The sequence below is a fragment of the Myotis lucifugus genome, unplaced genomic scaffold (genome assembly GCF_000147115.1).
Source record: "Myotis lucifugus unplaced genomic scaffold, Myoluc2.0 scaffold_241, whole genome shotgun sequence".
NCBI lineage: Eukaryota > Metazoa > Chordata > Mammalia > Chiroptera > Vespertilionidae > Myotis > Myotis lucifugus.
In genome coordinates, this window is record NW_005871289.1 from 1,157,730 (window position 1) to 1,185,012 (window position 27,283).

Genomic DNA, 27,283 nt, shown 5'->3' on the forward strand with positions numbered 1-27,283 from the left:
CCCCCGCCCCACTCCTCTCCACCTCTCCCTCCTCCCAAAGGATATTTGTGATTTTGGTGTGATTTTGTGAAATTCCTGTGGACATCTAGAGAAACTTTACTCTTTTTTGGGCTGTTTCTCTACTGATTCAAACAGAGGTGGTAGGTATTGGAAGGCAAAGATCTTAGGGGAAGAAAAGAAGATCTTTCTGCAGGGCGCCAAGTACGCTGGCAAACTAAAAAGTAGCTTTCATGGGTTCACTTTCAAACCCAGTTAATAGTCTGAGAGGGAGAACTAGTTCATTTCATAGCCAACTACTATAATGGAATTCAGATTCAGGGGCAAACTGGTGTAGATCAGCGTATTCTGTTCTTAAGGGAATATTCTTAGGCTTAAAGGGTGGTCTTCTTGAAAGCGCTGTTTAAGAGTTGTATTCTTTGGTTGAAATCTTTATTTTTACAGCATTTTTGTTGCTCCATTTTTGCACTGAAAGCGTTTTATTTCCCCATTCTCTTGATTATTTTAAGGTTAGCAGTTTAATGTTGCTGAAATTTACACAAAGGAATGGTTCCCCCTACTCACCCCCAACTCCAACCTCCCCTAGTCCTCCTACCTGCCAATTGTATCTGAAGTAATTTCCCAGCAGTGTTGTTGACTTTGGGTGATGCAGTATTTTTGATTCGCTCGTGCGTGTGTGTGTGTGTGTGTGTGTGTGTGTGTGTGTGTGTGTGTGTGTTTGCCCTAATATCTGACTGGTAATTGATTGTTATGCAATTTGGAAGTTCTGTTCATCTCTCTCTCCTCTTTCCTGACCCACTCAGAGAATTAACATGTGATAGTCAGAGTGTGGGGGGTGCCATATGCGTGACGACAGGTGTTAATCTTCAAGGAAATTTACCTTGCATTCCAACCATTAAGGGTATGGTCTATAAAAATGGCTTAATGTCTCTTTGAAGGTGTCAGCAGGCATGTGTGGACCACACAGAATGGGTTTCACTGCAAGTAATAGAGTGAAATTGTCTGCATAATTATTTTCGTTGGATTGAGAATCAGCAGCCCTCTTTGGGTTCAGGAAATAAACCTCTGTTAAAACCATATGGCACTATTCTCAGAAGAGATGTTATTACAGGGCCACTTCCCTCTGAATTTTTGAGTCAGGAATTCTTGAAAGGAGTCACATATGTCTGAGAATGAATGTCAAGTTTTCTTCCTCTGGTGTAGTTGTGAAAGTCTGATGTTTTCGTGCCCTTTTCACAAATGCCACCACAGCCCGCAGGTATCAGGTCCCTGGGAGGCTACCTGACCTGCACCATCACGGCCACCTCAGGTGGACATGTTTGAATTATTAACTGGGCCAAGGGATTTTGTGCTCAAAAGAAAAGAAAAATTTCCCTTAATCCAGTGAACCATGTGATTTGTTAACACTGAAAACACATCTTAAGGTCAACTTAATTACACTCTGTCTGCCCAAGCCCTTAATGCAGATTTAGTTGGCTTTGCTATTTTTTTTTCTCTTGCTCAGCTATAAAAATTTCCTCTGAACTACTGTCACTAGTAAGTGTGTTCCAGAGTAGAAGCTAAAGTGAGGAAGAGTGAAGTTGGCAATAATGGCTGGGGAATATTTTGCATAAAACCAAGTTAGGTAAATATATTAAACCAGAGGCCCGGTGCACAAATTCGTGCATGGGTGGGGTCCAGCCGGCCCACCCTGATCGGGCTGATTTGGCCGGGCCGGCTGGGGGGAGGGGACGCAGGCGGTTGGCCAGCTGGCCCTGCCCCCTGGTTGAACTCCAGGTCAAAGGGACAATTAGCATATTAGCCTTTTATTATATAGGATAACACCCACAATATTTTTGTGATATATATATATATATATATATATATATATATATATATATATATTGTGTGGGATATATTTTAATATAATATATATATTAATTATGTGCTACATATATATATGTACACAATACAACATGTACATTGTGATGAACCTTTTTTTTGTGGGGGATGAAGTCTTCTGTTTAGTCTTTTCTATAGAAGGAATATAAGCAAAAGTTAATGTCTGTTCATTTCAGTTAATAAGCCTGGAAAATTATCAGAATCTATAGAGCCTAGTCTGGTTGTTGGTAAAGCTAGGAAGGTAAACTGTCTCCTGACTGTCAGACTTCCAGTGAGTACTTACTAGATATTATGTCCAGCTTTTCATTTCATATTCCAGAGAGGAAGAAGGTAAGATCCCTATGACTGAATAGTTAGAAGGCTTTTCTAATGCCTTACGTGTTTTCATAGTGAGAACTGTTTTGTTTTTTTACTAGATAAGAAAGGTTGCTAACATTTAGATTTCTTCAGTCACTGATACATTCTGGATTCATTCATTTATTTATTCAACAAACACTTATTGGGTAGTTCCCATATGTACTTAAGAAAGGACTGTAAGAATTCAGAGATGACTTAGTTGTCTATATGGCCCATTAGAAACTCAGTCTAATAAAGAGATAAAGGATGGATGTTCATGATTGTGGGATAGAAGTGATGGAAAATGGGAAAGAGCCTGAAAAAGTGGCAGGTGAAGTGACATGGATGTTTAGAAGCAGTCTTACTTCTGTTTGGGGGGAGGGATGTTTTATTGAAGTGAAGCCATTTAAGCTGAATCTTGAATATCAGTAATTAAACTCACTGGAAGAAATTCTTGAATGTTAAATTCTAGATAGATAGATGGGGAGTTTCAGAAAACACTAAATCTCTTTTATTTTTATGATAAACTCCCCCAAACCCTCCATCTTAACCCTGGTTCCCTTGGCAGAGGTGCTGATGGAAATTCCAGCATGGCTCAGTGCTTTGGCTCAGGTGGTTCTTCTGACCTAAGCTCTCCCCTCTGTTAATCTGGGGCCTACTCAACATTTGCGGCTAAGTTCAAATGCTGCCTTCTCTAATACTCTAATGATTCAATCTTTTTTTAGTTCTGCATTTGTTGATCTCCTCCATTAGAGTTGTGCCAGGACCAATGTGACAATGTTTTGTTCATTATAGGTACCCAGTTGAATGTAATTCAGTTGAACAAAGTAGATCAGGTAATTGAATTAACTTTTCAAATACATATTGAAGTTTGTTTTCAATTAGAATTAAGGAATAAAAATGTATACTGTGACCTGGTACATAAAATTATAGACCAGCCTAGGGCCTAATTTTGAATTAGTAGAAAAGAAGCTCCCATTACAAAATCAGTAGAGGTGGTAATCGTATTTTTTTCAAGGGAAATCCTAAATTACTCTACAATGTAGCAACTTCTGGAGTTGAGTTTTCATACAGGGAAAAGGAAAAGATCTAGCAATTTTCAGGCCAGGTTGGTGGTTTTCAAAAGTACTTTTATATGTGTTTATAAGTCAAATTGCAGTTCTATAAATGATATCACTCTTAGAGATGGATTCTTTTCTTCCATTCCATATACATTCTTCAGGGTTTGTTACTTTCTGATGGATTGGACTTGCAACTGGCAGGATAAGAAGTCAAATACACTGCTCCATGGGATTCAGGAAGAAACCTTTCTCAGAAGATAGGTTGGGAAAGATGGTTGATTTTAGAGATTGTCAACTGTTGTTTTATGTTTTCTTTTGCTCTCCCTCATCTTTATGCTAACTTCAATCTTGGCATCCCCAGTGTAATATTTAGACTAGAAAAAATGTTGCTTGCTCTCTGACCATTGCAAGTGATAGGTACAGAGCCTCAGTCTGCCTTGTGACTTGGCCCAGAAAGGGCTGGTTGCCACGAGGTGGGAGGCTTTGGGCCTGGTACTTTCCCATTCCTTTGAAATAGCCTGACCACGCTTGAACTCAGAAGGTACTGTGCATACTTATAAGCACCATTAAAGGTGTTCTTATTGAAAAGATGCCCAGGAGGCGCCTGGGCAGTTCAGGAGAGGCTGCGGATGCCTTTTTGGATAGTCACAGGAACTGGAAGCCATTGGTGTTGATGAGGTTGCTCAGGGAATGGGTACAGAACGAGGGGAGGAGAGTTATTTCTTTTTCCATTGCAGCTGAATTTACTCTGTGCCCTTGGCCCCAGAGTAGAAGGAGAGGCTGCTCTCTGCCCTCCCCGCCTCCCCCCACCTCAAGTCCCTACAGGAGCCGAGGAGCAGCATCAGGACTGACTGCTTCAGGGACCAGGGCTGTGTCACCCAGGAATGCTGGGCTCCCTGACACCAGGGGCTCCTCCTTCTCCGCCTTCCTACATCTCTTCCCTGTCTCCTCTTCCTTCCTTACTCCTTATCTGTCTTAGGCTCCTTCACTCATTCTACATCCATTCTCTGAGTGACCATGTCATTCACACCAATGGCCTCCAGGTCCCTTGCCTCCTGAGAACGTTCTCCAGCCCCTCCTGGGACTCAGACTGATTTCTCTAGTTTGCTTTCTGGGCATCTCCACCTGAGAATGCCCCACGGGGACGTCACACTGATGTCCCGCACAGTATTCGGCTTTCCCATCTCCACTTCAACCAAACTTCCCTACCCAAATAGGAGCCTTCTCCAGTTTTATCCTTCACCTCTTCTCCTCCCCTCTTCCCTCAGCAATTCCCACACTTGTGTCCATGAGTTTTTTCTGTTTTTTCTCAACTCCTCCACTCTCTCCACCCAGCTCCCCCTGACAGGGCCCCACATTTCACCCATTTGACCAAACCAGAAACCTCTCTGCCTTACTTCTAATTATCCTGTTATACACTGTTGTGCGAACCTCTGCTCTGTGTCTCCAATGCATTCCCTTATACCCACTAGCACTGCTTTAGCTTAGTTCACACTCCCCGTGTTTATCTCCTGGCCTGTAATATAAAAATAATTTCCTAACTGGTTCCATGCTTCTGCATTTCCTTCTAGAACAGGGGTAGGGAACCTTTTTTTTTTTTTTTTGCCAAGGGCCATTTGAATATTTATAACATCATTTGCGGGTCATACATAATTATCAACTTAAAAATTAGCCTGCTGTATTTGGTCAAACATTTAAATAACTCACTCCTAATGCCTTGGCAGGACCAGACCAAATGATTTCACAGGCCTTGCATTCCCCACCCCTGTTCTAGAACACTTTTTCCCTGTAAGTAAAGTGTCCTCCTAAACTGTACATCAGCTGATGGCATTCACTTGCTTAAAGTACCTCAGGGGTCCCTGTTTAGATGAAGGTCAGACTCTGTGGATGGAGGAGAAGGCCCTTCAGCCTCTGATCTGCCCCTGCCTCTTTCCCACACCCCACAGCTGAGCCCCAGCTGTGCCAAAGTGTTTCACTCTCTACATTTGTTAAATCTGTCTTTGCATGTGCTGTTCCTTCTACTTCAGTGATGGCGAACCTTTTGAGCTCGGCGTGTCAGCATTTTGAAAAACCCTAACTTAACTCTGGTGCCGTGTCACATATAGAATTTTTTTATATTTGCAACCATAGTAAAACAAAGACTTATATTTTTGATATTTATTTTATATATTTAAATGCCATTTAACAAAGAAAAATCAACAAAAAAAATGAGTTTGTGTGTCACCTCTGACACGCGTGTCATAGGTTCGCCATCACTGTTCTACTTGGATTGCCTTTTTTCTTCTGAATGTGCTTGACTGAATTATATTCGTCTTTTAAGTTTACTTCTCCTCTGTAGCCCTTCCTGACTGCTCTTGGAAGTTAAGCATTTAATTCTTTGGTTCAGCTTTTCTTGATCAGACCTTGTCACATTGCTGTAATTATTTGTTTATATGCTGCGCCGCCCCCCCCACCCCCCGCCAAGTATGCTCCAAGCCTCTTAGTTTAGCATATTTTAGGGTACACAATAAGTACTTAGGAAGTTTTAATAGATAAATGACTATTGTATTCGAATAGTGGTTGTACCTGTGCAGGACATTTTCACTTCTAATACATTTCATCCCGATGACATCCCTGTGATATAGATACTTTGATCCTCACTTGACAGATGAGGAAGCTGAGTCACAGGAGGAAGCTGAGTCACAGAGGTGATAGTTTATTTGCCTGCAGCTCCACAACCAAGTTAGCAGCAAAACTAGGAACAGACTCCAGGATTTTTGCTCCTTGTATAGTCAGGCCCAGATTTAGATAGGGGATTCTCCTTCTTTGTCAGACACTGGCTTGGTCTTTTAACTGTTCCATTAAGTTCTGTGTGTGTGTGTGTGTGTGTGTGTGTGTGTGTATGTGTGTGTGTATGTGTGTGTGTAACCCATAGTGACAGGTGAGGCTGATTTTTAGAATTGGAAGTTAAGTAGTCTATTGTTGTGCAGACAGGACAATTCTGTACCTGAGAAATTCACCACTTACCATTAGTGGCAAAACCCACATCTCCTGACTTACAGTGACACGCTATCTCTCTTACTACATGTTGGGCAACCATCAGTTCTATTGGACAGAGTTTTACTGTTGAATCTCAAGGGTTGTGAGTAGGGTTTGTTGAGCTTTTAGGCTGGTTAATGCTTGGGAAGAGACCACCCTTGTAGCAGAAAGTATCATTTCTGTGAACATTCTCAGTGAAGATCCATGAAAGAGATAGGACCCAGAAGAGAATCAAATGATGATGTTCTTTCATTGGTTACCCCACTCGTCCAGATTGTATTACTTCTTTCCCAGTGAGTTTTGTAGATTCTTGAGCATATGCCATTTCAAAATAAAACAAAGGTATTTAATTGGGCTGACAGAGAAGAATTCCATATCGCAAGAAAAGGTGTGTTCAGTAGTGAGGAGGGTTGTGGTGTCACGGTGTAAGTAGAGGATAAAGTCTGTTGGGCCTTGAGAGGACAGCATCTGAATTACCTGGAAAGCGATGTGGAACTCATTAGTAGTATTATGTTCCTTTGACTAGACTTTCTTCCTCTGTACAAATATATGCATGCATACAATAGAGATCCTATAAACTTATAACCATATATATTTGGTTATAACCAATTTTATTAAGAGGGTTGGTGTATATATAGAAAAGCCAATCAATACTTTATACATTTCACATGGACGAAAGAAAAAACATTTCACCAAACTATCCTTACTGATTAAATAAGTCAGCAGGAAGACAGCAGATAAGAATATTTAAACCTTTACACTTGCTTTTGAAAACAAATTAGTTTTAATCATCTGAAGGGTTTCTTTGGAATATATATATTTTAAAGGCATTGAGCAGTTTCAACACTCTTCTTTAATTGAGGTAGCGGGTGTTGAACTCCGCAAAATGAGCGCCAACCCATGTCCTTCAGTTAGAAAAGAATGCACTTTTCTAACCTGCTGTGCCTTGAAAAAAAGGGGAAAACTTGCTATCTTCTAACTCCATTTAACACTGTTTTAGACTCCCTTTTACATAACAATAACTTGATCCTACTCAAAATACTTGGCACCTTTAGTGACAGAGTGGAATGTAGGAACACTTTAGCAGATCTGAAAGTGTCAACACTGTTCTTTAATTGAGGTAGCGGGCGTTGAACTCTGCAAAATGAGCGCCAACCCATGTCCTTCAGTTTGAAAAGAATGCACTTTCCTAACCTGCTGTGCCTTGAAAAAAAGGGGAAAACTTGCTATCTTCTAACTCCATTTAACACTGTTTTAGACTCCCTTTTACATAACAATAACTTGATCCTACTCAAAATACTTGGCACCTTTAGTGACAGAGTGGAATGTAGGAACACTTTAGCAGATCTGAAAGTGAGACAACTCCAGTAATTCTGGAATGAAGAGGTGGAGTTTTCAATTCCTTATTCAGAGTTCACAGAAGATAAGAATCCCGGGATTAACACAATAGACTCCCTTCATAACACATGGCTGAATAAAGCAATTATCTGTCTATCAAGACTATAGTAAATTGTGCAACAGCATTAGGGAGTGTGGATGGATAGGTGGATAAATGCTATTCCATCAGAAAAGGGTGCTGAAATATGAAGGAATCCTTTGAGTTTAACTTGTAAACTGTTTTATTTTGGAGTTTATATCATGTTACCGTTGCAGCTTGGAGTGAAATGATCTTTTTTAAAAAAATATACTGTTGACGGCATTTTTCAGTTCCTTACCCATCTGAATTTTATTAAGAGGGTTATTTCAAAGACATCTCCTGTTTAATCATGTTTAAACAATCTGTTTAAGACCTGTTGTGTAGATATAAACACAATAGCCCTTTAATGTCGGAAAACAGACTTCTGACAGACACAGCGCCGAACAGACATCCATCCATTATTGCTTAAGCTGCTGTTCCTTCCATGCCTGACCCGAAAGGGTAACCACAGCTCAGCTGACAGCATTCCCTGCACAGAGACACTGACAGGCGCCCTGATACTGTCTAGCAAGCATAGAACTGCAGAGAGGCAGACAATTGGAGAGGCCTTAGACTAGATTAGAACTAAGCACCTTAAATCTGTTTTAATGGCTGTGTTTACCTCTCCTTCTTCTTCATTCCTTTAAGAAAGTAATCAGGTTTCGCAAGCGTTAAGAAAACCACCTCTTCTTGCCAGCTGGACGAGGTCCAGTTTAAGCAAGAAATTTTCCCCCCTTTTTTTCCTTCTGTCTTTTTCTTTTTTTTTTCTTCCTGTATGATCGTCACTGCCATTCAGCACAGCAAGACCAGGCTGCGGGAGCTGGCTGACTTTTTTCTGGTTATTACTTTTTAACATTTTCTTCCTGTTACAGAAATGGGCAAATTGAAAATGATGTGCTGCTGCTGTAGCAGCAAATGTCAAGAGAGGAGTCCTTTGCACAGTTTAATCACCGCTGTGTAGTGTTTTTTTTCTCTGCCTAACACACACACACACACACACACACACACACACACAGTCATATAACATATGCACAAAGCCACGATAACAGAGAAACAGAGAAGATCACATGGGAAGGAGATGCAGCCAGGATCCAGGAATTGCGTGACAGCGTGTAGGCTCGTTGTCACTGGACTCTTTGAAGAATAATGCCATCCATGTTTGGCTGGATTATTGGCAAATAAACAGTGATGCTTTTTGTTCAACCGTGGAAACTACCATTTCCATTGCTCAAAACGTGACCATTAAAGAATCTTTACATCTCTCAGTGGGGTCTCTATAAATGCCAGTAACACAACACTGCGTGAATATATCAGAATAAAGAAGGCAAAGGAAATGTTTCCAAAACTAAAACACTCAAGTGTTACTAAGTTTTGGGAGTAACGTGTAGATACAGAGAAAGAGATCTTTGTTCATTTCCCAGAAACTGAAGATGGAGATTCAGATGGCCCAAGATGGTTGTGGATGTTGGGTTATAGATAAAGGAGACCAAGATGCATTGTGATAAAAATGGAGGCAGAATTGTCAGCTATAATGTAATCAAACCTCAGAATTAGGCCTCTCTGCTTTTTCTTCTTCTGTCCTTTCTAGGTCTCTTTTCCTCCACATTTTTTTTTCTCCTTCGCTGGTCTGGTAGCCTGGTACACGAGAAAGAGGGCCGAGGCAGGTCAAGGGACTGGCTTCCAGTGTCGCTGCCTACTTCCATGATTTTAAACCAGATGTTTTTCTGGGCATCAGTTACTTTTCTAAAATGAGGAACATGGTCTGGTGCAATCCATCTTCCCTTCCAACTGAAAAATTCTAATTCATATAATTTTACTTTGAATGGGAGGAAAAAGGGAAAGAAGTGTCCCTTGGAAACAACAGTCAGGAAAAGTCAAGGGCAGCAGGACTGGAACTAGTAAGAAAGTGCCAGAGAACTTGGAGGTAAAGAGACAGAGTAGATTAGTGCTGTGTTAGGACCTGGGAGAGGCCTTACAGTGAAGTCAGCCAAGGCCCTGGTAGCGCTTGCTTTTCCCCTGTCTGCAAAATGTGTTACATCTCCTCTGGTATATTTCCATTATGCTTTCATCTGGTCTTTCTTTAAAAATTTTAATCCTGTTTTTCTTCATACCTCCCATGAGTTGTGTTTTCTTCAGATGTCTCAAGATTTTTTTTAAGTCCATTATTTCAAGAAAAAAAGAATTATATTCTAAGATATGTTTAGTAGAAGTTCTCCCCTGATGTGTGACTGATTCAGGCATAGCCTGATAGCCCTGTCCTTTCTTCCAGATACTTGGTTTGCTTGGTTGTGGTGATTTGCCACAGCCTAACATCTAAAAATTATAAAGGAACTTGCACTTATGTACATGCAAATTAAAATTTCCCAGTTCTATCATTTGTATATTTATTGAAAGATCTTGAATTCTTTAACCTTTAGAAGCCTAAATTGCGAAAGAGGCTGTCCTTTCAATGGTCTCTCTCATGCATCTAATTGTATCTTAAAAATGACTATGAGTTTGGGAGAGTGAACTTTTTACTCACTGATCTAAGCTGGCGCCTTTTATTATTAAAAGACAGCAAATTCAGCTTTTACCATTTCTTTTCTATGAACTGGAGTTCCTAGAATATTTCTATGGAGTCTATGGCTTAACTATGTAATTATGTCTCTTGAGTAGATTATGTTTTTCTTTCCATAATTATGTTTTTACCCGGGAGACTGGAAGGCTTCAGACCTCTCTTGGGTGAAATTGTTCTTCCTCTCTTCTTCCTTGTTAAGCTTTGCATTCTACATGCCCGACTGTTCAAGGGCTGAAAGGGGCTCTTGGAGATATGTGGGAGTGATTATGATTTTTTCCCTTGAAATTGGTTTATATATATTAAGAAGGGCCTTTAGCGAGAAGCTCTGTTAGTTCATTTTTGAAATGCCATCGGAGAAGAATCTCCTGGAAGGAGGTTTGTTTATGATCTGTGGTCCTCTGTCTGAGCCACACACTAACATTGCTCTAGGGCTGTCTCCTCTCACAGGCTGTCCTGTGTGAGCTCTGGGGCCCCATGCACACGTCCTATTGCATGGTTGCTAATTTCCAGTGGCTCAGAGGAGCCAGAGGCCTCAAACATGAAGATAGTTTCTTAGTCTAGCTCAGTATTTTAGTCCAGAAATAGTTTTGACCTGAACCAGACAGAATACTCTTAGGAAAAAAAGATGACTCAGCAGCCTTTCCCAGCAAAGATTATAGACTCATCAATTTTACTGTGGGAAATGTTTCCCAATAACCAGCCTTTCCCCCCCTTCCTCTCTGTCTTTTACTGCACAAAAGGAGAGATAATGTAAATTGAACAATGTTCTTATTTGTCAATTCAACAAGCATGTGTTGTCTGCCTTCCCATTACCTAGGCTCTAAGTTATGTGCTAGACTTAAGACATGACACCCATCCTCAAGAGGTTCATAGTCAAGTCCAGGAGAATCTAAGATATTAGGGTTTGAGATTTTATAGAAAATTTCAATTCATAGTAAGTTAATGCTTACTGAACGCGTACTATACTTAAGTAGAACCACATGTAGTAGACAAAAAACAGTTGTAGCTGCTCTCAGCTCGCTGAGATAGAAACCAGAGGGATCACTGAGGCCCTAGGGACAGGGAAGACCAGAACAATGTGATGACTCAGTTGAGTCTGGGAAGGGGTTTGGCCAAATGGAGGTGGTGGGGAGAGGGCAGTCTGTGTAGAGAAGACGGCTTGGGCTCTGAAGAACTCTGGATAGTCCAGTGTGAGTAGAACATGGGAGCAATATATGTAGTTGTAGCCATTGGAAATGAGAGTGACAGGGTTCAATTGAGCCATATTTTCCAGGCCCTTGTTTGCTAGGCTCCGGGGGGCTGTTTCATTCAGTAGACAGCGCAACATAATTGATAGATTTTGAGAAGATAAGTTACATTAATGTTAGGATTTAGGAACTGAAAGGATTTTAAAAAGTATGGAAACTAGCCCTTCATTTTTGTTAGGTTCAGAGGGTTCCATTAAATCCTTTCTGTGCCCTTTCAAATATACGAGGCTGCTACTCCGGTGTATTAGCCACAGTGAGAGGTTAGGAGTGGTTCTAGTGGGAGTGGAAAGCAGGGGCCTGTCGTTGTAGAAATTTTAGGAATGGGCTTTGCTGGGTGATGGGCTCTAGGAAAGGGAAGTGGAAAAGGTACACCTGAGCTGGGTTTTGAGCCTGGGAGACTAGAAAATGGTGATATTGAGCCCTAACCGGTTTGGCTCAGTGGATAGAGCGTCAGCCTGCGGACTGAAAGGTCCCAGGTTCGATTCCGGTCAAGGGCATGTACCTTGGTTGCAGGCACATCCCCAGTAGGAGGTGTGCAGGAGGCAGCTGATCAATGTTTCTCTCTCATTGGTGTTTCTAACTCTCTATCCCTCTCCTTTCCTCTCTGTAAAAAATCAATAAAAAATATATATTTAAAAAGGTGATATTAATGGAAATAAGGAAATTAGAGGGGAAGCTGATGAGACTGTTTGTAGTGGAGAGTATGGGTGTGTCAGGGAGAGGCAAAAAGGCTTAACTAAATAGTACAGGCTTTACAAGAGAGTAGGTCTTGGGTTTTTAGATTTTTACAAACCCCCAGTAAAATGTATCATCCAAATGTAACCAGAGCAGAGTTTCACTTTTGTCAGTAGTATTTCCATCCTCACACATATGTAGGAATGCAGAAAATCAAGGTTTTTAATCTAGCGCCTCCGTAGTTATGAGTTATTTGGGTCCAAGGTTTGTATGGCTTCCCTAAGAGCTCGAGCCTGTAATCTTCTTTGTTATATTGCTTTTGCTGCAACCCATTGAAACTGAACTCTCTAAGATATTCTAAGGTTCCTCCTTTGTAGTAGAATCCAAGTCATTTCATTAGGAATTGAATTGCAGCTTTAAAATTAGTCAACCTAGTCCCTCATCCCTTCCTGCAAACTCTCCTTTATGTACCACTTTCAGGGCAGAGAGATTAGAACTGAAGGTGTCATCTCCCCCACCCCTGAACTCCTATGGAATAAGCAGCTCTGTTTCTGTATTACCAATTTACTCTGAAAAATGGCAATTCAGATGCAGGCCCTTTCCTCTCTTCCTTTTTACTCCAAGGACTATTGTCACAACATTCTTAAATGGTTATATCCTGCGGCTTAGCCCCAGAGTATTGGACCAGATTTCATTCTATCACATACTTGCTGACAGCAAAATTAGCTAATGTCTCCCTGGTCACCTCTCTCCTCCAGGGAAGCCCGAATTCATGGCAGAGGAGCGCATGGGTTGCCAAAGCAGAGTGTTATTGGCCTGGGAATAAAAAGATCTGCCTTCAAAGCACTTTTCCCATATATATTGCATAATTTAAAAGAATTAATTCAGTTGTAAAACTAAAAGTATCAACTGATTTGAGAATCTCTTTAGATTAATGAGTAAATTTATGCAGCCACTATGAAAAATGGTATGGAGATTCCTCAAAAAATTAAAAAATAGAGCTGCCATATGATACAGCATTTCCACTTCTGGGTATTTCTCTGAAGAAAACAGAAAGACTAATTGGAGAAGTTATATGCACTTCTGTATTCACTGCAGCATTATTTACAATAGCCAAGATATGGAATTAACCTAGATATTCATCAGTGGATGAACGGATAAAGAAGATGTGAGATACATAAAATGGATATTGCTCAGCAATAATAAAGAATAAAATCTTGCCATTTGTAACAACCTGGGTGGACTGGAAAGTATTGTGCTAAATGCATTAATTCAGACAGAGAAAGATAAATACCATATGACTTCACTTATATGTGGAATCTAAAAAAAACCCCAAAGTAAGTGAATAAACAAAACCAAATAAAAAGAATAGCATGCCTCTGTTTAGATCAATGCCACGTATATGTTTAGCACTATCTTACTCACAAGATATTTATTATCATGTTTCTGTCACTTGTCCTCTAGCTAGCTTTTCTCCTTCCTTCTCTGCTTATCAAAATGCTACTCAATCTCCAAAGACATGGTGATCTCATTAGTGAAGGTCTCCTCTTTTAGTTGGCATCAGTTGCTCCCTATAGATAGCACTTTATTAATTTTAAATTTTTTGTGATAAAAATTTCAAACATACATTTAGAGAGATTATATTTAATAAAACTCCATATGCTAACCTTATTTTATAATTAATAACATTTTGCCGTATTTGCTGTATGGGTTATTATGCAGAAATATTTTAAAGCAAATGCTGGACATCATAACATGTAACCCTAAGCATATCAGCCCTTCTAAAAAATAAGGGCATATTTCTGCGGACTGAAGGGTCCCAGGTTCGATTCCGGTCAAGGGCATGTACCTTGGTTGTGGGCACATCCCCATTGGGGGGTGTGCAGGAGGCAGCTGATTGATGTTTCTCTCTCATGGATGTTTCTAACTCTCTATCCCTCTCCCTTCCTCTCTGTAAAAAATCAATAAAATATATTTTTTTAAAAAGGGAATATTTTTTTACATAATCACTACATAAGCACCACTTCCTTAATGTTTTGAAGTAGTCATATTTACTCAGTTGATCACCAAACCATAGCAGTTTAGTGTTTGTACTCACGATAGTCTTTTTTAGTTATATTTAATTGCTTGCCTTTCTTCCCTACTAGATTGTGAGCTGCTTGAGGATAAGGACATTATCATATATTTTCTTTCCCCTCCTCCTTACAATGCCTAGTGAGCCCTGCATGTAGTAGATGCTCGGTATACTAGCTGGATCAGCTGACCTGCGTATGGGCGTGTACTGATTCCTGATTGATGCTCTATTGCAGATCTGCCTTTTCACTTTATTTTAAAAAAATGTGTCTTCATGATACCCAGGATACAAGTAGGGGCCTAGTGAAAACATGTGAGTGTTTAAATTCATTTAAAATACTACTGTAAAAAGATCAGCTGCTAAACATCATGCCCTAGTGAGTAACAGAGTGACCTTGCTGTGCCACATTCGGGTGGACTGGCCATGAACGTTACCCTAATGAGGTTTAGTGGTAGAGGGTCTTTTCAAATCTGCATAAAAAGTGCCTTATTTTTGAAAGGTGCACTCATATGTGGATGTAAAACTGAAACTCATCGACACAGACAAGATGGTGGTTGAAGGGAGTAGGGAGTTAGCAAAGGGTAAAGGGGGCCAAATATATGGTGACGGAAGATGATTTGACTTTGGGGGGTGGGGACGCAATGAAATATACAGATCATGGATCATAGAAATGTACACTTGAAACTTATATGAACCTACTGACCAGTGTCACCCCAATATATTTAGTCAAAAGAAGAAAACCCGACACTGGCAAAAAAAAAAAAAAAAGAAGAAAGAAAGGAAAGAAGGAAGGAAGGAAGGAAGGAAGGAAGGAAGGAAGGAAGGGAGGGAGGGAGGGAGGGAGGGAGGGAGGAAGGAAGGGAGGAAGGAAGGGGTTCACTGGTTTGTATGTGCCTTTGGGCATCTGTCAGGAGGAGTGCCGTGACTGGTGTAGTGCATCCTGATGTGAATATAGTGCATAGGGAGTGAGATTGTGAGGTTCTGGCTGGAGACCTACCTGGGTCCCCAAAGTTGTGAAGTTGTTCTCAATCAATTTTTACAAAAAATGGGCAAAATGGGTCACATTCAGCAGCAAGTGTATTTTCATAGTTCCCATATCACAGTTTTCACGTACCAGTTTCAGGTGTGTGATATTTTTACGTGGACGTTCTAATGGCAGTATTACTCACTTACACTGTGAGGTAGTTGCCCTTGGACTAAAGAGCTGGGTGGGGAGGAATGGGACGATTAGATGGACTTTTGCTTCCTGGCTGAGCAGTCCCTCCTAGGTCTTTGCTCTAAGGATATGTGAATGCTGTGACCTTTTTGATCATGCTTTCTTCTTGTGCCCCTGAATTTATTGCAACAAAAGTCACATTCAGTCAAACACACTCAACTTTTTTGAGGAACATTTGTTCTGAAAACTTTTTTTTCCATTTTAAATTCACTTGTGATCATGCTTTCCCCTGAATGACTGAGACTTCACTGTTAGAATCTCAAATAAGCTTGTTGGCAATGGGAGGGAAGAGGACTAGACCAACAACCAGAAAACCCGAGTTCTCATCCTGCCATTAACTCTGTGACTTTGGGTAAGTCACTTCCCCTCTCAGGGACTCAGGGTCCTCATCCATAAAAGAAGTTCACTGCTCTAAGATTTAGAGTCTAAATGATTTCTGTTATCTTTTTTATCCCTCTGGTTCAAAATGACTTGCAACAATGCTTAAGAATCATTGAGAGGGCAAATGGGACTTTTTCAGAAAGGACACAAGTAAGCTTTCACTTGAATGTCTTTCAGGGAAATTTCTTAGGAAGCACTAATAAAGGCCGCTCTCTAAAGAATCGCTTTGCTCACTGGACCCCCTAGATTGCCAAATGAGAAGAGTGTTTTTTGGGGAGAGATAATGTTGTAATATGATATTCTGGGCCAAAATATTTTCTCTCAACCAAGACATTCATCTAAAAGAAGAAAATATTTATTCATCCATTTATTACATAAATATTGAGTACCTGCTGTATGTGCAGGCACTGAACTGTTGGAGGATACAGCGATAAACAAGACAGAACACTCATTCTCATGGACTTAGAGTCATGCAGGGGAGACAAATAAATGAAACAAGCTAATTATAAAGGAAATAAAGAGAGGGTGTGTTTGAGAGGGAGGAAATATACTCTGGGTGTAGGAGGCAGGCAAGACCTCTCAGAGGAGGTGGTGTTCACCCTAAGGCCTAAGGGATGAGAAGGAGAAGATTGTACAAAGAATCCGGGGAGAGCATTTCAGGAATATGGGAAGGTTCTCTTAAGGATAAGAGAGGAAAAGGAGACAGTGTCCGATGACCAGAGAGAGATAATGGGTTCCTGGACTAGGGTGGTACCGTTGGAAATGAGAGGTTTGAGAAATGCTCTCAAGATGGAAATGACAAGGTTCGGTAATGGATTGAATGTGGGAGTGAGGGATAATTGATGAATGGCTGGTGCCATTTTTATTGAGATGGGGGAACTTTTAGGGAGGAACTGAGGTTTTTTTTGGGATAGAAGAATAAATAATTTTATCTTAAATATACTGTATTTAAGATACCTTTGAGACATCCCAGGGGAAAGTCAAGTAGGCAGTGAGATACATAAACTTGGAACTTGGGGCCGAGGTCAGGGCTCACCCCAGAAATGGGGAGTCATTGGCGTGAATAGGTACATTGAGGGCATGGGACTGAGATCACAGTGGGCAATGGTTCTCTACCTCAGCTGGCCATTGGACTCACTCCCAGAGATTCTGACTTAATTGAGCTGATGTGAGGCCTGGACACTCATATTTTCAAACCTCCCTAGGGTTTTCTTATCCAGTTAGAGTGGAAGAGCCACTGCTCAAGAAAGAAAGTAAAGAGGATCCCATAAAAGAGGGTCTAGGACTGAGCTTTTAAATAGTCTTAAAGAGTTTTCCATTCTTTATGCCTTTATCAGATCCAGACTTTGGCTATGTGGTTGAGATTAAGTTCTCCTTACACCATGGCAGAGCACCTGTCCCTGATTACAGCCAGTGTGCCCTCTGTCTTCCGTGTCCTCCATTTCTGAGGGCATTGCTTGGGGGCTGAGGGTTTAAGTACATCTTCTCTCAGCCAATCGTTCCAGTGTTATCCTGATGTGGTGTAGTGCTGGTGGGTATTTGTCACGTTTGAGAGACAGAGGATCTGTTCAGCGTTTGTTCTTCATTGTACTGTAAGAATTTGTTGTGGTTGTGGTGGCTGTGCAGGAGCGAACGTATACAAGGGAAAACGTGTGTTTTCTGTATATATGCAGCCACAGATAGATGGCCCCTGAGTTACTCTAGGGCAGTGGTTCTCAACCTTCTGGCCCTTTAAATACAGTCCCTCATGTTGTGACCCAACCATAAAAGTATTTTCGTTGCTATTTCCTAACTGTAATTTTGCTACTGTTATGAATCATAATGTAAATATCTGATATGCAGGACGGTCTTAGGCGACCCCTGTGAAAGGGTCGTTCTACCGCCAAAGGGGTTGCGACCCACAGGTTGAGAACCGCTGCTCTAGGGTGTCTGTAGATACTTGGTAGCTCGCCTTCAAAGATAATTTCCAAAAGGTCATTGAGGCTTTTAAAATTTCACCTGCTCTTAAATTTTTCACACTTGTAAGTGCTTCTCAAGTCCTTTATTTTTGTCTATGACTTCCAATTACTCCCTGAAGCACTAGGCTAAGAGAAAATAAAAGTGTGCTCACACATCCATATACTGAGCTCAAATCTCATGCAGTCTCCATGAAAACCCAATGAAAAGGCTGTAGAAAGCAGAGGCAAAGCTTATTAAATTTTCTTGTGACCCATGGCCCACATAAAGTCCCACTGTATAAAGGAGCCATGCAAGATCATGTAGCCCTCCCCTTAGCCCTCAGGGAATCTGCCATTCCAAAAATATGGCCTATTAAAAAAAATAACTTCCAGGGACAATTCCATAAGCTTTCTTGTTAATGTTTACAGCTGTATCAACACCACACCAATACCTTTTTGTATGCGTGCAAGGAACAGAATCCACAGATTTAACTGTGACAAGTCCTATATAATTCCCTAATCGTGAAGCTAGTTAGAAACAGCAAGATGTATTGATGGAAGTTTGTTTAGGGTAATGGGTGCACTATTAACTTTGTAATTGAATCCTTGCTGCTGCTTCTACTTGCTTTGAAAACCAGCCTTGACACTTCACAGGGCTTAGTTCTTAGGTGTCTCACTCTGCAGATCTGGATATTTTTCAGTCCTCCACAGCCGCTGGAAGAGGAAGGGAAGAAAAAAAACTAGAATGCCAACATTGGTAGAGCCACGTGATGAGTGGAAAACTTAGTCAACCAAGACAAGAACCATACCCTCGTCCAGGCCTCGCTAGTCAGTATCTGAGGACCATAGGGTAGTTGTTTTCCCTCTGTAGGGCTCAGTCACTTCATCTATGAATACCTTACTTGCTGGGGTCTAGGAGCTGTTTAATCTCTAAAAGCTCGTCAGAGTTCTAAAATCTATTTGTGAGCTGGATAAAAAGTCATAGATGGTGGGGAAAACAGCCATCAACAAACAATGTGAAGTCTCACATTCACATGGTAACCCAAAGGGTAGTTTCCCTAGTATTTTTCTGATCATTTTTCTCCTAGTCTTAGTCCCTCTGTTATAGCAGATGCCCCAAACTTGCACTGGCAGGAAATAGGGTGGTGGGTGCATTTCAGTTAATGGGTCTCGTTGGAACATGTTTGGCTGGGGAGACAGCTACACTCATATTACCAAGCCTTGGCTTCCTGTCTGTTTTCTTTGGGCTGGGTAGGCAATGAAAAAGGAGACAGGAAAATACATTTTGGGGCAAATAAAATAAGGAATTTGTCTTATGAAGACAGCTTATAGTTGGGAAATTCTAATGTTCAACTTAACCCTATCCTGATACAGTCCTCTTGTCCTGTACTAAGTGGAAGATGAGTTGTTCTTGCTGCCCACAGAATATACCTTCCTGTTCTTGAAGGTCCTTAATAATCCTCCTTCAAGGTTTTTTTTCTTTTCTTTTATGGATATTAAACTTCATTCCCTTAATCAAAAGGCAAAGACTTATTCTAGTCTTCTTAATGGCTCTTTAAATCAGCTTCAATTACTTAACATTTTACTAAGATGTTGGGGCAACATGCTAGGGCCTCACTGGTATAAGGAAAGAAGAATCCACGGTATATTTCTGTTTATGGTTAGGCATTATTGTACTTGTTCACCACAGCATCACTGTTCAGGTCTATACTTTACTAATGTGGCAGCGAGACAGTACTGTACTCTTTACTAAGTATGATTTGATGTCTTTTTAAAGAAGTCTTAGAAACTTAGTTATCTTTTAATTTGTACATTTCCAATATTTTAGGATTTCCTTGGATTTTAGACTTGAATAAACTAGAAGAGAGACAAAATTTTTTATTTTTTAAATAATGGATTATCACATTCACATGGTAACCCAAAAGATATTTTTCGATCTTTTACAAAGCCACCGTTCTAGATTTAAAATTTAAAAAAGCTGTGATTTAACACAAGTCGTTACATGCTTTCAGGTCTTGACATCTCACAAAGCATCCAGGTTCCCCTTGAGAGTTTGAGTTTCCTTATTTATATTTCTATTTTTTTCCCTTAAAGGGGTTCTAGGATTGAGTTTTGATTTTTCAGAAAGGAGTCTCAGTAGGATATTAATTGTAACAGAAAAAAGAAAAAGTCACTATAGTCATCATGGAAATTTCCCTTTGACAAATGTGTGTGTCTCTGTTTCTGCCCCAACTTTGGGGTAGTAGCTGTCAGGGCACAGCCTCTCTGAATTTCAGGGAGGTTTTGTCCTTCATGAAACAAGAGGACACACCCCAGAGCACGTTCACCTTCCCCATCCTCGCTGAAGGGCTAGAGGAGGTACCCAGAGAGTCCCTCGTGAGCTCCAGTGTCCTGGCCTCACTCTGATGCTTGACTCTGAGTCACCCTCTGGGACCTCAGCTCTCCACTACAGAACAGAACTAGCAATGCTTGCCACTAGATGATGCTGATAAAGCAATTTGAAATGGAAGGCTTTATATAGACGCTCCACTATGAGTACCAGTATTGATAATTCCTTGGCTTAAACCCTCAGTATGTATGTTCACATATCTATTTAGCATGGTCAATTGTTCAGCTAATTAATATGCTTTTATTTTATGATTTGCTGTTTCCAGGGCACAGACAGAAGCTTGATGACTCTAAACCTAGTTTGTTCTCTGACCGCCTCAGTGATTTAGGGCGCATTCCTCATCCCAGTATGAGAGTAGGTGTCCCGCCTCAGAACCCACGGCCCTCCCTGAACTCTGCACCAAGTCCTTTTAATCCACAAGGACAGAGTCAGATTACAGGTAAGACAGACTCATAGGTTCACTTGCGCAGACTCTGGCAGGCTGGGGGTGAGGGGCTACAGATGAGATGTGTTCACTTCAAAACTCCTGGAGCGATGAAATGGCTTACTATTCAAGAATCAAACTCGAAGGCGCTGACCTTGTTTTTTAAATTAAAAAAACAACAACAACCAGATTCCAGTCTTTACTAACTTTGGGATGAAATGTGGGTGAAGTTTCTGCTGTAGCCGTGTCAGTCTGCACACTGGTGGAATGGTAATGACTGTCATCTCTGGGAGAATGTTTGTTACAAGTTTCTGTATTGTGTCCACGTGGTGCAGGGGATACCATCACACCCTCACTCTTAGAAAATTAGTTACTGTCTCAGGTTTGGGCTTAAATTTCTTGGATGTATAAGTATTTCATTAAGTTTTCTTGAAAATCGCCCAGGGCTAACAGGAAGCCTTGATTGGTGGTTATAAGGCAAGGTCAACGAGCAGCTCATTGGCACAGAATTTACTTCTGATTCACATTTAGCTCTGGTTCCTCCAGCGACATTTCTCTTTTACATTCTAGTAAGCTGCTTACTTCACCCTTATTCTTAAAAGTTAGCATCAGCATTGCATACAGACTAATTCACAGTTAGTGCATTAAGATACCCACCTTTTTTTGCCCCGGCCCCACTTAATGGTAGGACTATTCTGCTTGCTTTTAGGTCATGCTGACAAGAGAGTATGTCAACCATCGTAGAGCTTTCATTTGCAGCTCATAAGTATTGAGAGCTGAAAGCAAGTCTACATGTAATCTCATTGCTATTGTTGGCAGAGGTGGCCTAGAATATAGAGGGGGAAATAACTCAAAACAAAATATACAATAAACTCTCAATGGATATTTTTTAATGATTAGGTTTTTGTCTATCGTGGTTAGGTTTGAGTGGCTTAATGGTCTATAGACATAATTGTTTATAAATTAAATGACCTCTCTTCCCTTCTCTTCTGCTCATATTAAGTATATATTAGGTATCTATAAGGTATATGTCCCCTGGGATATTTACTGAGAGTACGTTACTGTGGGTATATGAATATTAGTCTGAATATATGAGGATGCCTGAGTATCTATTTTAAAAATAATATAGAATTATAAGGATGAAATGTCTGAACACTGGGGAGAACCAGGTATCCGCATCAGGGAAGAACATTAGAATGCTGTGAAGAATCGTCATGTCTTAACTTCATAAATCTCTAAGTGTTAGTATGCAGGATGGAAAAGTTAATGTGTTCACTAGCATGTGTCCTGGATAAAAATGCAGGGGTGAAATTTACACTTCATGAAACAAGAGGACACACCCCAGAGCGATGTGAATTTGAAGCTTATAGCTACAGGTGCTGCTGCATTTAAAGTAGTGAATTTTGGATCACTGATTAAGGTTCATGATACCTGTCCTTTTGTGTTTATAGTAATCCTTAGACTCTGTGTGTGTGGGGTTGCAGCATAGTAGAATTGATTTATAGACAAGTCTTCCTCATTTTTTTTAACATCCACAAAGTATTGGGCCCAACAACTTTCTCAAACTTTCCAAATTTGAAGATTCACACCCTTACCCACTCTCCTTAAATGCTCCCATATTGTTAATGAGACAATACAAGTATCTGCCCATAACAAAAGATTTCTACCATGAAGAGTTGTACCATGGCCCAAGTTATTAGAAAAACCCAAGAACACCCATTGCAGAGGCCACTTTAAAGTAAATGAATAGATTTCATTATTTTCTCTCTGGATTAACTTTTTAATTTATTGAATAAGTATGATTTAGAGCCTACCACACACATATTGAGAATTGGGTTTAGGTAATATGAGGAAAAGAAGAAAATTAGAGTATAGACTTTATTGTTGTTGTTAATCCTCATCCAAGGATATTTTTCCATTGATTTTTAGAGAGAGTGTAAGGGAGGGAGACAGACAGAGAGAGAGAAACATTGATGTGAGAGAGACACATCGATTGCAGGCACCCTGACCCTGGCCGGGGATTGAGCTTGCAACCAAGGTACATGCCCTCGCCAGGAATTGAACCTGGGATCCTTCAGTCTGTGGGCCAACACTGTATCCACTGAGCCAAACCAGCTAGGGCTAGAGATTAGACTTCAACTTTCTGTGCCCCAGACTATAAGATTGTTGTTTCTTGAGTCCACAGTCTTCTCGCTGTATCCCCTTACTGAGGCTGTCCTATCTACGGTGGTCTCTGTGCTGGCAACATCCACCCATCTTCTAGGTCACTGTCATTTTCCTCAGTCCCGGAACTTCATCTAGAAGGCTGCCTATCCAGCCTCTAAGCTGAGATTGCCTTATTTCATAGCTTCTGTGAATTTGCTTTCTTCTGCCCTGCTAGATTATAAATTCTTTGAGGGGTTTATTAGAGGGATTTATTTTCTGTTATGCCTAGTGCAGTGGTAGCATCTTATTAAATATTGAACGGAAAAAAGTTTAGATGAGAAGCAACCAGTGCAAGAAGGGCTGGACTATCATGCCTTGTTAGCATTAACTGTTCTTTCTAATTCCTATCCCAGGGTGTTACTGTTCCCTGGTGATGAACAGTAATGGGAAAAATCACATTTCAATGTAGCACTTATAGGGTTAAACCATTTGGTAGCATTCTACTTTGGGATCTACATAATTGCATGATTAAATTTAAGTTCTACCTAAGAGCCTTACCTATAATGGATTTTGTAACTTCTTTGTAATGTGCCACACCTGCATTTTAGTTCATGTAATCCTTTGGATAAAGACATTTGTAACAGAAAGGGCCCAGTTCGCTCTCAATGGCTTGGCTCTCTTGATATCTCAAGCTCTTACCCCAAAACTGAAGATAACGATCATGGTGATATAGTCACCACTAGTTCTCGCACTTGCCAACATAAAGGGCAAGTCAAACTCCCAGAAGAGCGAAATGAAATTAGAAACCATAAACTGAGTCATAGGCACTTAGTGTTTCATATTAGTGTTCTCCAGTGCCTCTTGCAATTCTAGGGCCACGGGTCTAGCTGTGTGGTGGGCGGGCATCCTCACGGTGCTGGTCTGCTGGTGTCACTCTGCTGCGGTCTTCAGCTGCTGATGTTCTGCCTGAGGACCCAGGGCCTCCTCACAGCTTCCTGAGGAAGTTGCTTCCTCTGTACCTTTTTTTTTTTTTAATCTTTCAGACATCTGGTGCCTGTCTCTGGGTGCTAGGTAACACCTAGTCTGTCACAAATGTCTCCCTCTTTGGGTTCAGAATGTGGTTATAGCAGTAGAGCAGGGACAGTGTGCTAGGAGATATTGCTCAGGATTATCCCTGCTTCAAACTCAGTGCTGTCTGCATGGGTGAACTGCATCTGAAAGGAGAGGTGCCTCAGGCCGTTGGGTTTGGGGGATTGGGACAGTCATCTAACCTTTGGGCGGAGCATTCTGCTATTCTGTTATTCAAGTAAACAAGATGGATACAGTTTCTGCTCACCAGGAGCTTACATTTTAGTCATATAGTCAGTAAATGGGCAAATAAGCATACATACAATTTTAGATTATGGTGAATGCTTTGAGAAAATGAACGAGGGTAATGCGATAGTTTAGGAAGGGAAGAAGCTAATTTTGATTAGAAAGTTGGGAAAGGGATCTTTGAAGAGCTTTGAAGACCTGTGAGCACACACTTCAGGCAGTGAGAAGCTCGTGCAAAGGCTCTTGGGAAGGAATGAATGTGGCATTCATGGGACAGGAAGGTCAGTGTAGGAGCCAGATGATAGAGAGCTTTTAAGAACCTGATAGGGAGCTTGGGTTGTCCTGATTACACTGGGGTGCTATTGAAGGATGTGAAGCAAGAGAATATTATATGTTTTTTTTTAAAAAACTGCTTTGGATGCTATGTGAAGAACAGATCATTAGGGGACAATGGTAGAAGCAGGGCCATCATGTAGACAGCTACTGCAGTAGCCCAGGAGATTGTTGAGGATGGTAGCATTTCTTTTCTTTCTTCAAAACTCAGATCAAATGCTGGCACCTCTGCCAGGCCTCTTCCAACCTGAGCTGAGTCTCAGTTTTCCATACCACTGTCTGTTGATGACAGTTATTTGTTTACACGTCTGTCTCCTCCATCAGACTTTGAACTTTCAAAGTCTAGCGCCATGTTTTGTTTATCTCTGTATCTCCAGTGTCTCATATAGTGCCTCTGCTTGGTGACTTTGGTTTGGTGATGAATGAATGAACAGGTCATTAACTTCTTCAGGAAGTGTGACTCATTATTATTGTAGCCCTAATATTTTTCTAGTACCTATTTGATTGAATTACCATTAGCTAGCATTTACTGAATGTGTGTCTTGTGCCAGACATTGTTCTGATGGGGTTAACTGACATATCTCATAGCAGCTCTATGAGATGGGTGGCTTTGTGATGAAAACTGAGGCTCAGAGAAGCTAAAACACTTGCCCAAGGTTCCACTTACCTCTAGTAAGTGGTAAATACAGGAATTAACTTCAGATCCACATAGTTCTTCACCACCATGCGCCCTTGGGAAGCTGACACGTATTTCTATCCAGACTCTGTGTCCTCCCACTTCAGTACCTAACAACTTTCATTTATGCAGCTCTTTACCATTAATAACATGGTTTTACATGGAGTTTTTATTAAAGCCTTACTCTGAAAAGTACATATTTTGCAGGTGGGAGAAATTGTTTCTCTGAGAAATGGCTTGCTGAAGGCCTCATCAGCTGTTACACTTGACTGTGAGTTCCAGGTTCTTGGCAGGCAGTCACCCTCATCCAACAAGCCAGGCATGTTGCTAACAGTCTAAGTGACATGCATCTTAAGGGACTAATTTCTTTTCCTTCTCTCCATTGAATATTACTTAGGATCCTTAGAGACAATATTTCTATTAAAAGGATGCATTAGGAGTATCTGAATTATACTTTAAAATGCAATCTAATCATTTTAATGATTATATTTTTGGATATATATATATATATATATATATTTTTTTTTTTTTCAAAGTAACATTTTTAGGAATATCTTGAAAAACAACTTGCCAGATATCATGTAGAATGACAATCTTATTAGCAGTCACCTGGCCAAATAGTGGTTCCCATCAGCTTCAGTCTGATTCTGTATGCCCTTGGCAAACAACGCTCCTCCTCTGAACATTGAGAGGATCTCAGCCAGTTGGGCCTGGGCTGCACGTGTGTCTTGCTGTCCTAGGCCTGAGCCCACTCTGCTTGCACGGATACATTTATTAGTGTAATCCTTTCAGAAGTAGGGAGGCACAGCTAAGTAGTATGTGTCTCAAATGACCGTTTTATTCAAGTGCCGAGTGGCCACATGATTCTTTAATGTGAAACAAGTTGGGAGGTGCAGTGGGCAGGGGCTGGGTGGTGTGGCTCTGAATGGGAAGGAGAAGGAACCCATCAGAGGCCCAGTGACTGTGAGCAGGAAGAGTGATTGCAGGTGCAGACAGTGCGGAGGATTGTAGGAGGTGGAGATGGGAATTAAGTGAGGTCTCATGCTTTATGACCACTGTAGTCCTACTCACCTGTAGCCATCTGTGTCCTAAGGAACTGAAATAGCCACACTCAAAGACAGGTTGTTAGAAGTACTCTTCTTCTACGTTGGTGGTGCTGTGTTTTAATTTCTGAAGTTACTGGAGAGTCTTGTCCTGTCTTCTTCCTTTCAGATCTCTTGGGCAGGATAGCCAAGTAAATTTGCTGCTGCCATGCACATGTGTGACCAGGCATTGTCTTTAGTGGCGCAGATCCTGTGTGTAAGCACTGTTTCACATCTGTGCAGCTGTGGCAGCCACCCTGGGAGGAAGAGCAGTGTTCATGTTCTGCCTGTGCCGGCTTTGAGGAATAAAGCTCAGTAAGACCCTGTGAAGGCCTGGTGGTCACTTGTCATACTATTGCTTAACCGGTTAGCAGCATCCGTAGATCAGTTTCTTATAGGTCTCTGTCTTCTGTCAGCTGGGATCTCCCTATTAACCAGAGATGCTTTGGTTTTATTGTGCTTTCAGAAGAAACAGAGGGGTCATGTTCCAAGAAAAACTATTTTTTTGAGTTCCAAAAACTTGCCTTTATAATTTCCCCGTATCTGGAATAGAATAATCATAGTTAATATCTAATTGGGATAAGGCTCCATCTCCTACATAATGTCTCACTAATGTCTCCATTTCTAGCCTGCCCTTAGGTCTCTGCCCAGAGGACAGTTTCTTTCTCTCATTCTTTTCCAAAACATCATCTTTCTCATTTTAGTTTTATATTTAGTTACAGCTTTACAAACATGTGTGTATATGTAAGTGTGTGCACACATGTATGCATATCTTTTCCCTTTATTAGTTGCCTAAGGACCTCTCTCACCTCCTTTTACCTTTTGCTTTGGACTGTGGTCACAGTGATCACAATAGGGGGCTGACTCTGAGTGAAATATTCCATCTACAGGGCTAACCCAGGGGCAAGTTAGGCATGCGATTTGGTATAATAGACGCTCTGGTGGTATATTTTGATATTTAAACATAGGTGGGCACCCAGGGCTTCGAACAGAGAGCTGGTGTATATTGTACTCTGCAGTATTAAAAGCAACAACAATGTTTTACATATATTATCAGTTTAAAAAGTATTTTCATTCCTTTTTT

General features: G+C 40.9%; 1 protein-coding gene across 4 annotated transcripts in view; it reads left to right on the plus strand.

Moving 5' to 3' along the window:
* Positions 1-27,283, plus strand: part of RUNX2 (runt related transcription factor 2) — a 120,961-nt gene that overhangs the window by 48,489 nt on the left and 45,189 nt on the right. For 3 of the 4 annotated variants that reach the window (XM_023762292.1, XM_023762293.1, XM_023762294.1), the window contains exon 4: positions 20,491-20,664. The exons of the other annotated variant lie outside the window; for it this stretch is intronic. In XM_023762292.1, the coding sequence (XP_023618060.1) occupies positions 20,491-20,664 (174 nt within the window). The remainder of the gene's footprint in view (positions 1-20,490; positions 20,665-27,283) is intronic. 4 annotated transcript variants of the gene reach the window in all.